General features: G+C 34.2%; 1 protein-coding gene across 1 annotated transcript in view; it reads left to right on the plus strand.

Moving 5' to 3' along the window:
* The window catches only part of ELOVL4 (ELOVL fatty acid elongase 4), a 33,848-nt gene extending 20,535 nt beyond the window's left edge, over nt 1–13,313 (plus strand). Inside the window, exons 2-6 of the mRNA XM_033235580.1 lie at nt 1,405–1,592; nt 2,746–2,826; nt 5,960–6,131; nt 8,259–8,386; nt 11,245–13,313. Coding sequence (XP_033091471.1) covers nt 1,405–1,592; nt 2,746–2,826; nt 5,960–6,131; nt 8,259–8,386; nt 11,245–11,520 — 845 coding nt within the window. The 3' untranslated portion in view covers nt 11,521–13,313. The remainder of the gene's footprint in view (nt 1–1,404; nt 1,593–2,745; nt 2,827–5,959; nt 6,132–8,258; nt 8,387–11,244) is intronic.
* The last annotated feature ends 541 nt before the right edge of the window (nt 13,314–13,854 follow it).

Raw genomic sequence — 13,854 nt, forward strand, 5'->3', positions numbered from 1 at the left:
TGGTTCCCATATGTGTTTTTCTTTCAAGTCATTATCACCTTTTTTTTTCCCCATATCACAGGTCGTCAAGCAATAGCTCACCTTTTTAACAACTCTAATTTCATTAAAACCATAGTAGTTGTGTTGTTTCCTGACTTTGCAATTATTTGATTAAATATTGTGTTTTATATCTTGTATCTTATTGTTTATTGACAGTATATATTTTATATTTTGTATCTTATTATTGACAGTATATAGACACAGATTAATTTTTTTAAGTAAGATATTTTAATACCTAGTTCACTAATCCAGAAGCATTTTGCATATACAGCTTTTAGTAAAAGTGACAGTCTGAATAGGGAGTTATTATAATCAACAATTAAGTTAAATTCATTTAGATTGGTTCTAAGAACTTGAATTTTCTTTTACTACTTTAAAAATACATTATTTCCTCAAAATAGGACGTAAAAATGTTTCGCATTGCCAAGAATAAACTAGAAATTAGATTTGCAACCTATAACTGTTGTTTAGCTTTGAGAAATATAAAAATTAACATTAACATATTTTTATAATGTGTTAAAAGATTTTTGTTAATCCCATCCATATTTCATTATCATTCTTGTTTGAGAAATGTTTTACTTGTGGCAACATTCCATTATAAAATTGATTTATGGTTGTGTATTTGAATATGCTGGACAATCAATTCATTTTAAGTAAAATAATGTGTTGCATTATATATAGTTCCACATATGTAAGTTATGTGACTTACAGCTCTAGAGAAAAACATTTAAGTTAGTTATTCGTGGGAATAAAATAGGTGCAGGCTCTCAATGAAAAAGTTAGAAAAATGTCTTGAACATGGTGACTGTTTAAATACATTATAGAATTGTAATGAACTCTAACTTAATCTCTCAGTGCCCCTGTACTCTTGTCTTTAGTGTCTCTAGATATCAGCAAACGGCTACCATCACCCTGTACCTCTCCAGTTAAATTCTTGCCTGCTTTAGGAGTGGACACACAGAGCAGCCTCCAGGCTGCCCTGAGAAATTTCACATGTATAATATGGAAGACAAATGTTTCCTTAAGATATTTATTTTCTGTGTATGAAGCTTTTCATTAACTTTTCATCCCAAGATAATCACCTCTGTTTTTAGTGAGCTTTATTTCTTGTTTTTGTTTTCTAGAGTCTCTGTAAAACATAATGTGTGACAACATAAGTAATGAAGCATAATTTTCAAAAGCCACTTGCAAGATTCCGTATTGTTTCTTTGGTTTTTATACCATGTATTTTTTTGTTGGGACTCAAAGGACAGTGATCCATATTTGGTCAAATTCGGAAATTAAGTTGAAACATCTTGCTTCCTAGAAAGTGTGTTTTATAAAACATTTATTGATTAATTTTATGGTATTTTGTTTTCTCTATAGATAAGCGTGTGGAAAATTGGCCTCTGATGCAGTCTCCTTGGCCTACACTAAGTATAAGCACTCTTTATCTCCTGTTTGTGTGGCTGGGTCCAAAATGGATGAAGGACCGAGAACCTTTTCAGATGCGTCTAGTGCTCATTATCTATAATTTTGGGATGGTTTTGCTTAACTTTTTTATCTTCAGAGAGGTATGTTTTTAAGATCACTTTAATAATTTTCCAAGGTTATTGGAAATTTAAAAATGAGAATGTATAAAACCATCATTGTAATATGGTACCCAGACATAACTGTTAGCTACTCTAAAAGTACATTTTTGACATTTGTCACTTGAATAACAAAAAAATTAAACATGAAGTAAAGGACAGTTGTTTAAAATGGAAGTCTAAATAAGACCAACTGGATTCTAAAAGAACCCTTATTCGTGGTTCTGGCATTGAAAGTTATTTGACTTTTCTTAGCCTCGTTTTCCCCACCTAAATACCTGCCATCTTGGGTTATCATCAGATTTAAGTAAAATAATTTTTGCATAATGTTTGGCATGTATTAAGCACTCAGTAAACAGTAGCAGCTATTTATTTATAATTCTTATTCAGTAGTTTCCGGTTTGGTAACTGATATGCCGATTTCAAGTAAATCCTCTTATATAATGTTGTATTTGGGGCTGGAATTAAAATGAATTAACTACCATATAGCTGTTGTTACTAAGCATTATATACTTTTCTGGGCACGAGCAAATTCTCCGTGACATTTTTAAAGGAAATCCTAAAGGCTAGATTGACACAGCCATTTTTTAAATTGCATAAGTATAAAGAATTTGTTCCCTAAGAGACTCATTAAAATTCTGTGTGATCCCAGAGAACTGACTAGTAATGCTGGAAAATAAACAATAACTCTTCTTCGAAAAAGAAATATTTCTTTAATTGAAAACTTAGCCTCAAGTCTCAACTTCATAAACACTTTAATTTATTTGGATATCTGTACCTAATTTGTTATACGCAAACCACTCTGCGTCAAACATAAAAACCAATTAAGGAAGGACAACTTTAAAATCTGAGTCCTAGCAGTAAAAATTTCTCTTAATACTGTGAAGTATTTAATAGATAGAGTCAATATTCAATATAAAAGTTACATGTGATTTTTAATTTATATTTTAATTATATAACAAATTAATGCACAGTAACCTCTAGCAATTGGAATGCATGAAATTTTTTAATGCATTTGAAATTTTTAAAGAAAATATTGCTTTTAAAATAATTTGAAAGGCTACATTTTGTATATAATTGTATTTTTAATGCTGTATTTACTAAAACTTTACTACAAATATTACTACTCTTTTTCCAGTTATTCATGGGATCATATAATGCAGGATATAGCTATATTTGCCAGAGTGTGGATTATTCTAATAATGTTAATGAAGTCAGGGTAAGTACATTAAAAATACTCTTTATCAGTAAAAGTGATTTGATTTTTATAGGCCCCAATCTGTGAAAATGTAGAATGTACTTTTTAAAAGACAGGTTCTTTAACATTCATTTAGAGACAGGTTCTTGCTCTGTCCCCTAGACTGAAGTGCAGTGGTATGATCATAGCTCTCTGCAGCCTCAAACTCCTGGGCTCAATTGATCCTTCTGCCTCAGCCTCCCAAGTAGCTGGGACTATGGGCATGCACCACCATGCCTAGCTATTTTTTTTACTTTTTGTAGAGACAGGGTCTTGTTATGTTGCCCAGGCTGGTCTTGAACTCCTAGCCACAAGGGATCCTCTTGCCTCAGCCTCCCAAAGTGCTGAGATTACAGGTGTGAGCCACCACACCTGGCAAAAAGTACTTTAATATGATAGTGAAATTATACTAGATTATGAGTCAATAAAACTATGCTTTTTTTTAAAAGTACTTAATTTAAAATTTGTTTTTGTATCTCAAGAATGTTTTTTATTTTGCAGCATGAGCAAATATGCATTGGATTACTAGAATGCAGTATTTGTTAAAGCAAAGAAGTCTCATGTTTCTTTTAAAGATATTATTTTAGATTTTTGTTTGTTTGTTTTTGGGCAAGAATAGAAACTCTTAGAGTCCTAGTTATGTATTAAGAAAGTGAGAAAAAGTAAATGTTTTGTGAAGTGTGGAATGTTTAGGAAATTAAGCATAGAACAATTTGTATAGGCATAAACTCAGTTTATTATTATATTTGCAGAAAAATAAACCACTAGTAACAAGATGTTATATTTTGTTTCCCATTCACTTACATGAGTAAAATTAACATTAATTTAAGCGAAAGAAACAACAGATTACCTTATTCTATTAAGTATTTATTGAGCTCTTCTTATATACTGTGGTTCATACTAGAAATTACATATAAAACATAACATGTTTTATGTTACCTATAGTATATGTAGTAATAATATCCAGTGACTTCCCTTGAGAAAAAGTTTCCTGCCATGGGGAGTGGACACTATATAGATACCAGTATTCATCAAGACTGGAGACCAAATTGCTTTAATGTACTTAACCATTTTATGTACATATCTTCATTTCCCTGTTAGAAGACTTATGGACTGATGAAAAAATCACCGGTTTGGTTGTCATGTTGGTTTTATTTATTCGTTAGTGTATTGAGCATCTACTATTTGTTGGTACTGTGAGGGGCACTGGGGACGAGCTGAAAAGCCCTGCCTTTCTGGGGCTGGCATTCTAGTGAGGGTGATGAGGCAGACAGCAGCCATGTAAACAAATGACTGAGGAGGAAATAAAACCTGGATGTGACTGAGAGAAACTGAGAGAGGCTCCTCTCTAGATGTATTGACTATGAAAATTTTCTTCTGATAACTGTTGCCAAAGAATCTCTTCAGTTGGAGAGCTGACTTCTTGCTTGCTGTAGGGAAGGGAACAGGGAGAAGTGTTTGACTGACTGACTTCTGGGAGTAGGCATAGAAAAACCCTTGGATGGAGCAACATATTACTATTTTTAGGATAAAGTTAAGAATACCACTCTCGCTTACAGATGTAAACTTTCAAGTCTTTAAAAAATGAGCTATTATGAGAACTGTAATCTAGGAGGATAAAGAACCTGAGATTTGCAACAGATTTCATTTGGAATCTTGCTCATGCTCTCTTCTCCTCTCTAATATGGGATACAATAGAGTGAATATTTTATGGAGAGACTCATTTTTGTATTCATTGTTACATAGCCAAGAAGTATCACTTTTGGTGTAGCTTATTTAAAGATACCTAGTGCAGTTTGCAAACTAAGGAGACTTATTATTTGTTATTATTTTATGTGAATTATGGCAAATGTAGAGGTCCAGATGGAGGAAAAATAAGTGATTATATCTTTCCTTTTAGTTACAGGTTACTATGCTAACATGGTGATAGTTACTTTATTTTAAAGAACTAATGTAATAGTGAATTTTTCAAGCTTATTTTCCACCAATTCATATAATTTTTAAAGATATTTTTCAAGTAAATCCAGTAAATAATTCTCAGTTTGTAAATACTTCGTTTCTTATATGCTTTCTGTTTCTTCTTTCCCCATACTTCAGAATTATAATTTTGTTTTTTAAATGCAAAAGCCAAAACAAACAAAAATCTCATGACATATAGCGGGTGCAGGTATAAAATACAAAGGGATCCTTCAACTCTAAAACACCTAAGCCTGTCTGTGAATGAATCTGACAGGGCCCTAACACACAAAAGCTTATAAATAGATTTTAGTTATGTACTGCCTTATTTGTTATTTGTACATAGGATGCTTATCATAGAAAACACTTGACATAAAAAATTCAGTTTTGGTTTCTGTTGTAGTAGGATTCTTGTAAAACATTTTAAAACATACAGAGGTCACCTCTCACTGGATCCTTAATCTCAGCATGTAATGTAATCTTTCTGCACCATCTGGTGACTTAATTAGAGCCCAGGAAAAGAAAAGACTTATTCATGTAAGCAGGATTATATTTATGACCTGGGAAATATTTGTTTGTTCATTCCCATTTATTATTTTAAAGATTTTAATACCTAATACAAACTGCTGTGATTGGATATTTATGTTGTTGCACATGTTGGTGCGGTGAGGGGGTGGGGCGTGCGGGCAGGAGGAGGTGAGGGGAGAGGATGGGCAGAGAGGCAGACACTTGCAGAGACCAATTGCTACATGAACTTACTTGCAAGTTTTTCTGAGATACAATGTAGGCTGAGCATGAACAACTAAACTCATTTTACAAAGTCAACATCTCAGTTCCTCTACCAAGTTGAAAAGCATAGCAGGCTGAATGTACTTCCAGCTCTGTATTCAGCAGTTTGACACTATGTGACATCTACCTATGGAACAGACAGAAATGTTCTCTAACTTATTAGCACTGTATAGACAGAGCTCTGGACTCTTTATTTTCTATTTTTTCCCCATGAGAGACTCTTAGGTTTTTCAAAACTACTTAGGCATAAATGATTCCATGCCTTGTACATTTTGTGCAACATACAAATATTTATTTTGAACTTACAATGAGTATAAATCCGTACAATAGTGTCATTTTGGTGTTTATAACACGCTTTCCCTTTTTACAGATAGCTGCTGCTCTCTGGTGGTACTTTGTTTCTAAAGGAGTTGAGTATTTGGACACAGTGTTTTTTATTCTGAGAAAGAAAAACAACCAAGTTTCTTTCCTTCATGTGTATCATCACTGTACGATGTTTACCTTGTGGTGGATTGGAATTAAGTGGGTTGCAGGAGGACAAGGTGAGCATTTTCAGGAATATACTGCTTGCGTTTAATTGCATCTATGTGTTCAGTGGAAAGCAATGAGAACCTAGGACTTTGACTTGATCTACCGTTTAAGTTGCTTTCATGGTTAAACATTTCCATGTTTATTTCTTTTTGCTTTTTTTCTTTTCTTTTATTCTTTTTTTTTTTTTTTTTTTTTTTTTTTTTTTTTTTGAGATGGAGTCTCGCTCTGTCTCCAGGCTGGAGTGCAGTGGCGTGATCTCAGCTCACTGCAGCCTCCGCCTCCCAGGTTCCAGCGATTCTCCTGCCTCAGCCTCCTGAGTAACTGGGACTACAGGCACACACCACCACGCCTAGCTAATTTTTTGTGTTTTTAGTAGAGACGGGGTTCCACTATGTTGGTCAGGATGGTCTCTATCTCTTGACCTTGTGATCTGCCTGCCTTGGCCTCCCATAGTGCTGGGATTACAGGCATGAGCCACTGCACCCAGCCATCATTTCATTTTTTAAAAATTTGAGGCAAGTATAACTTTTGCTTTTTATCTGTGACTACTTTAATACCTAAAGATTTGCCCCAGAGATAAGCGTAAACCAAGACTAAAAGTAGAAAACAATATTTTGATGGGGAACGGGACTAGTAGTTCTGATCCAAAGAATACCAAGACACAACCCCTCAAATCTGAAGATTTCCATCTTGGCCCATAGCTCATTCCTGCTCTAATACAGATTGAACATCCCTAATCCAAACATCCAAAATCCAAATGCTCCAAAATTCAAAAATTTTTGAGCACCAGCATGACACCACAAGTGGAAAATTACAAACCTGACCTCATGTGATGGGTCACAGTCAAAACACAAGTGCACAACACACTTTATTCAGTATACCTGAGGGAAAAAAAGACCCTCATAGCCTTTTTCTGTGTACAGCATAATATTGATGCCAAACCACCGCAGACCATGTCCACATGGGTGGCTAAGATAGTGACATCTTTGCTTTCTGATGTTCAGAGTACACGAACTTTGTTTCACCCATAAAATTACTTTAAAATTTTATAAAATTACCTTCAGGATACATGTATGAGGTGTATGTGAAGTTTTGGATTTAGACTTGAGTCCTATCCCCAAGACACCTCATTATGTCTATGCAAATATTCCAAAGTTTAAAAAAATCTGAAATCAGAAACACATCTGGTCCTGAGCATTTTGGATATGGGATACTCAGCCTGTATGGGTCTTGTTGGTTCTCATTCAAAGGAACTTTTATATAGCCTTGTTAATGTTAAAGAGGATCTAAATTCATAGTTTGGCCAAGATCTGCCTCCTGTCTTTTCAGATGCCTGTAGATTAAGGATGATTCACTTTGTTGAGCTTGATGCAGATGATTCCTCTGAGGAGGATCCAGGGTACAAGTCATTATAGTATAGTTCACCTTCCTGCTTTCATTGTCATATTATGATAATTGGCAGCTTAGGTATTAATACATGTATTATTGGGGCCCACTTTAAAACAATACAGTTAAAGGCAACCTCTGTAATTTTAAAAGAAAATTAGTAAATCTGAACTGAACACTTAGATCACTTTATGGCAAAATTAATTTATTATTACATCTATACCTTGATTTAATTAATATTCTGAAGAGAAAGAATGCCGTTGATTTAGACTGACTGGAATATCTCTGTAGATTTATCTATATTAAATGAATTATTCAATATGTGTAGTGCTGTTATATTTTAAACTATTTGGAAACCTAAGAAATAAGTGCTGTTTTGTTATAGATACGTATATTGGCACATCTAAAGGCAAGAATAGTAGAATTAAAAGTAACATAGGCAACAGTTCTACATTTGGGCCTATTTAAGCTCACTGGAGTACCCTATTTAAAAACCTACCACTTTGAAAGTCCTTTGCATTTGAACATACATTTTTATTTATATGGTAAAACCCCAAATCTAAACTTTAAAAATACCTAGCTTAATCTGAAGGGAAAACTTTTTTATTAATACTACTTTATATTTTTCATTCCTAATCTGTACTCAATATTAAATATTAAAAAATAATGTGTATTCATTTATTGTATGTCTCAGTGGCTTACTGCCTAATAAAATTTTCTGTATCTGGTAATTACCTGTTGTTTTTCTAAAGCATTTTTTGGAGCCCAGATGAATTCCTTTATCCATGTGATTATGTACTCATACTATGGGTTAGCTGCATTTGGCCCATGGATTCAGAAATATCTTTGGTGGAAACGATACCTGACTATGTTGCAACTGGTGAGTTAATGCTTCCAAAGTTTCTTCTGCGAAAATACTGAAATTGTTTAAATTTGATTAATTTTAAAGTGCAAAGTCATTTTAGACAATTTTCTATTATGAAATTAACTTTAGCCTCTAGTTATATTGCAATTAGGCCCACTTGACTCCAGCCGACTTATTCATAGACTTATTGGTCACAGCAAGTCTTTGTTTTTATAATATCCTTAAAAGACTAGACATGGCACTTCTCTAAGGAAAACATTCTCTAAACATATTTGTGGAAAGGATGATTAAAGATCTAAGCATGCTACAAAGTACGTAGATTTATGTATGAATAGAAAAATAATATGTATTTTTCCCCTCAGGTGATTTTCTTAACTTAAAATTTTATTATCTCTCTTCTTGTCCTTGCTTAAAAATTTTGTTTTTTATTTCATTTTTCAGTCTTTAACATATCTCATATATTTGGACTATACAGCTGAAAAGAAAGCACATAGCCAAGGAAGGGGTGGGGCAAAGGAAGGGAATAGGGACAAGAGAACTCCTTGTAACTCTCTAAAACACTGTCCTTAAGAGAGCAGAGACAGATATTTTCAAATGGTAGTCTTTAGTCCAGATAGTTTTCAGCACATCCCCCTAGTAAGACTGCTTGTGGCAATCTGAGTGTGTGCATCAGTGTATCTTTCAGGTGCTAGGCACTGGCCTGTAACCAAACTGGAAATTCAAAGCCGACCTGGTAACTATTTTTCAAGCTTTAGAATTTATTATAATTTGCTTTAATCATAGCATGTGCACAATTTTATCAGTGGAATCACATTTGGAAATATTATTCATCTCTGCTTTAAGTTGCTAAACAGCTGGCTAACCAAACAGGAAGCACAACTTTTGGGAAATGCTGGGTGTGAAGGATTCATTTGTAACCAAAGTGGTACAGGAAGCTTCCTCCAGTTTTTGTCTAAAAGCTGTTAACACAGTTTGTGTAATTCATTTCTCTCAGTAAATAGTAAATGGACCCAAGAAAATGAAGAGGTGATCAAAATCATGTGAATTAGTCCTATGCGTTTTGTTGGAGCCTACACCTGCCTCTCCTTGAGTGATGCCGTACCCAATCACACCCTTATACACACCCTTTTGGGTGATGCAGCTTCTAAAAACCATTGTGAAACCACAAGTTCTTCAAATTTAAATATTTGCCAAGGAAAATTATAAAAGTTGTTTAATATGGTATGAATTTTTAGCTTACATGGCATACATTATTTTAATAACATTTAAAATAAGTACTACTGATTGTTTTAATCAACAATATTTTAAGGACAATGCTGTCCTGAAAAGAGAAACCACAATTGTCCATTTCAAATAGGATGTTGAATTTGTATTTCCAAGCCAGAAGTTCTCACAACAGTTAGTCATATAAGTTAATTGTATAAAAAATTAACCCTTGTTAACATTATGTCTTGACCCATTCATTTATTGATACATCAGAATCTATTTCATTTTAATCATCTCACTTTTGGCTTTTTTCCTTTAAAAAATTTTTATAGTTGAAAGTGATTCTTTTTGTATTTATTCTGAAATATCTACTAAATTTTATCCAAATATTGCTTTTTTCTTTTTCTTTTTCTTTTTTTTTTTTTTTGTGTGTGGCGGGTGGGGACAGAGTTTTGCTCTTGTTGCCCAAGCTGGAGTGCAATGGTGCAATCTGGGCTCACTGCAGCTTCTGCCTGCCGGGTTCAAGCGATTCTCCTGCTTCAGCCTCCCAAGTAACTGGGGTTACAGGCATGGACCACCACGCCCGGCTAATTTTTTATATTTTAGTAGAAACGGGGTTTTACTATATTGACCAGGTTGGTCTTGAACTCCTGACCTCAGTGGATCCCCCTGCCTCGGCCTCCCAAAGCGCCAGGATTACAGGCGTGAGCCATCACACCCGGCCTTCAAAATATTAGTTTTTGAAGGATAGTGTTCTTTCAAATAAAAATTTACCTGCCTACTATCTGTAAGAAATAAATGAGCCATTTTGATATTTGATGGAAACCAATCTAAAATGTGGGAGGAAAACAAAATTGAAGAGCCTACAATACTATTATTTTACTCTCCTAGGCCACTGATTCCCTTTCATCAGATAACATTATTCAACACATGTTCCTTGATCCTGATACTGTGCTGAGGACTCAAGAATCACTGATGGGCAAGACAAAGCCCTGCCTTCTGGAGTCATATTCTAGTGGAAAGATAGGCAATAAAGAAATAACAAATACAAAAGATAATTTCAAATAGTTATAATTCTCCTTAAAAAAAAAAAATGCAAAAAGCTCTTTAGTTAATGAGATTGGGAGGGCCAATTGAAATTGAAGTCTTGGCCGGGCGCGGTGGCTCAAGCCTGTAATGCCAGCACTTTGGGAGGCCGAGACGGGCGGATCACGAGGTCAGGAGATCGAGACCATCCTGGCGAACACTGTGAAACCCCATCTCTACTAAAAAATACAAAAAACTAGCCGGGCGAGGTGGCGGGCGTCTGTAGTCCCAGCTACTCGGGAGGCTGAGGCAGGAGAATGGCGTGAACCCGGGAGGCGGAGCTTGCAGTGAGCTGAGATCCGGCCACTGCACTCCAGCCCCGGCGACAGAGCAAGACTCCGTCTCAAAAAAAAAAAAAAAAAAAAAAAAAGGAAATTGAAGTCTTGTCAGAAAGCCCTTACTGAGGCGATGGCATTTGAGCTGTGAATGAGAAAGAGCTAGCTGTGGGAGCCAGAAAACAATAAATTTTGCACAGTGTGGCAAAATTTGGGCCTGTGATAGCTATGTAGAAGATGCTGATGTTGTTAAAAGTTGTTTACAATTCACATTAAATGTTTTGTGCTGTCATTTCTGTTTTTCAGGTTCAATTCCATGTGACCATTGGGCACACAGCACTGTCTCTTTACACTGACTGCCCCTTCCCCAAATGGATGCACTGGGCTCTCATTGCCTACGCAATCAGCTTCATATTTCTCTTTCTTAACTTCTACATTCGGACATACAAAGAGCCTAAGAAACCAAAAACTGGAAAAACAGCCGTGAATGGTATTTCAGCAAATGGTGTGAGCAAATCAGAAAAACAACTCGTGATAGAAAATGGAAAAAAGCAGAAAAATGGAAAAGCAAAAGGAGATTAAATTGAACTGGGCCTTAACTGTTGGCAGTGAGGAAAAACTCCCATATCATATAAAATTTCAGGGAAAACAGAAGCAAAGGAGAGCTTGGGGGTGGGGAGAAAAGACAAATGTGCTCTATGTCCTAGTAACTTTTAGACCGAGTAAAGTGTTAATACCATACCCAGATGTTTTATTTATGAAGTTTTTATTTTAAACTTTTTTTAAAAAATTAGCCTTGATATTCTGCAGACCAAAGCAATCATTATGTGACTTTGGAGATTCTCCCCCTGTTCACATCATCCAGTTGTCTACAGGATGAGATTTTTCATGTATCTTATAGTCATTCATTCTTCGGTCTGAATTTTAAGACGATCACAGAAACAGTCTTTATGAATTATTTTGACAAATTACTAATTATCTACTGACTGAAATCAGTGGTGTTACATTTTCTTGTCCAAAGCTGGAAATGTGTATACATTTAAACTTGCACATTTGAATTAATTTGCTGACCAGAATGGTCAAATCTCTCCACCTCTAGTCAGACTATACTTTTGGTCGTAATTAAATTTTTAAAATCTGCTGATCTCTGTAGAATCTTAGAGGCTTGATGATGATGGTGTTGGTGAAAATAAGAAAGAATTGCAGTAAAGTCTTGTCTGGTGACTCAGAGATCACTATGACTCGAGGCACAAATCACTGTGGGGAAACAATTTTTTGTGATGAAAAGGCAGCATTTGAATACTCCTGTTACTAGCTGAAATATATTATAAAAATTAAAATTATTGTCTATTTGAAACATGAAACAACTCGTGTTTATTAGTAACATCATAAGATAGTTACATTTATGTGCTGTTAGAATATGTTGATTTTTATCAGGCTTTCCTTGTTTTGATTTATGGCTGTTACTGATTTTTCATATGTGGAAATATACCTACCTCTTCTGTTGGAAAGAACATTTAAAATTAAATAAATTTTAATTAAAAAATCAAGGAGTCTTCTAATGTAAATTTTAATATTAACTTTCAAATTCACTAGTGTTTTTTTTTTTTTTTTTTGCTTTTATGACAAATAGCATACACCAAACATTTCTGTGAAACTATTCTTCTCTTTCAATGTGTTTAATTTTGGAGTAACGTTTTCCTTGTGACTAAGTTGCAAGATCTTATTTATTAACTAGGTATGAAGTATAAACCCATTTTGGTGCAATATTCTTGACTCCTTGGTGCTAAAGATTGTCAAATTCAATGCTTGATGTTACAAGGTGTTGTTAAAACACAAAATGAATAAAAGTGAGAGTAGTCAGAACTATGACATTCAATTTGCTATTTACAGATGAAGTATTTCATGTAATATAAGTGAACAACTGGAAATAAAATAGGAAAGAATTTGTACCATGTCTTACTACGTAAGTTAATTTTTTAAGGGATGTTGCAAAGGGATTACTAGAGAAAGACAAAATGTGACCAAAAAAAGCATGAATATCTCTAAGTATCAACAACATGTCAAAGCTGCATGTGAAGGATGTATGCTGTTTGTACAAATTATTTCAGAATATTTTGTAAGCTATAACATATTTATTGTGCATTAAAATTAAACACTTTTTCCCCAAAGGCATGCAGTCATGAGAATTACAGAAAATTTGCAACATATAAAGTAGTTTGATCTAAGAGGATTCAACACCTTTGTTTTGTTGCTCAGTGTGTAATGACTAGAGATTTGTAAATCTTTGTGAACATTCTGTGCTGGTTCCCAAGAACTATTCATTCCCTGCTATCTGATTTCAGCACAATAAATACACTTCTGCTGTGGAAAAAGTGATTTTTTTTGTTAATCAGTTTATTATAATGTAAACTGTCTGCTAGATGTTTATTTGATTTAGTTAATTCTAAATTGTTTTCTGCTGCAATTTCTTATATAGAAAAACAATCAAACTAGAACTTAGGTATCTACAATTTCTGGTAAAAAGCTTATTTTCTATAGTAGCATATTTTTACTTTAAAAATTAGTTGCTTTTGGAAGAGCTTTTCATTCAGACATAAAACATACCGTTTTCTTCTAAATTATTCTTAACATAAATGGGGAAGTTCTAGTATTCCATTTGAATCATTCAGTCCTTACTGCAAGTTTCTTTATAGAAGATGGTTTTAAGATGTCATAAATACAGCCTTTTCCAATAGCTTTCATAATTTCTCTATTATCACAGATAGGTTGCATGCCTGGTACCTAAAAACTGATGAATAAAGTTTGTGTCTCCTACTCGGTAAAACTTTGTCACTAACTAAAGTAACATTTTCTTACATAGAAGACAGGGAATTTGTTGAATACTTACAATAACTAGAAATACCTGAGACGTGA

Source organism: Trachypithecus francoisi, unplaced genomic scaffold (genome assembly GCF_009764315.1).
Source record: "Trachypithecus francoisi isolate TF-2019V2 unplaced genomic scaffold, Tfra_2.0 Lachesis_group15, whole genome shotgun sequence".
NCBI classification, from domain to species: Eukaryota; Metazoa; Chordata; class Mammalia; order Primates; family Cercopithecidae; genus Trachypithecus; species Trachypithecus francoisi.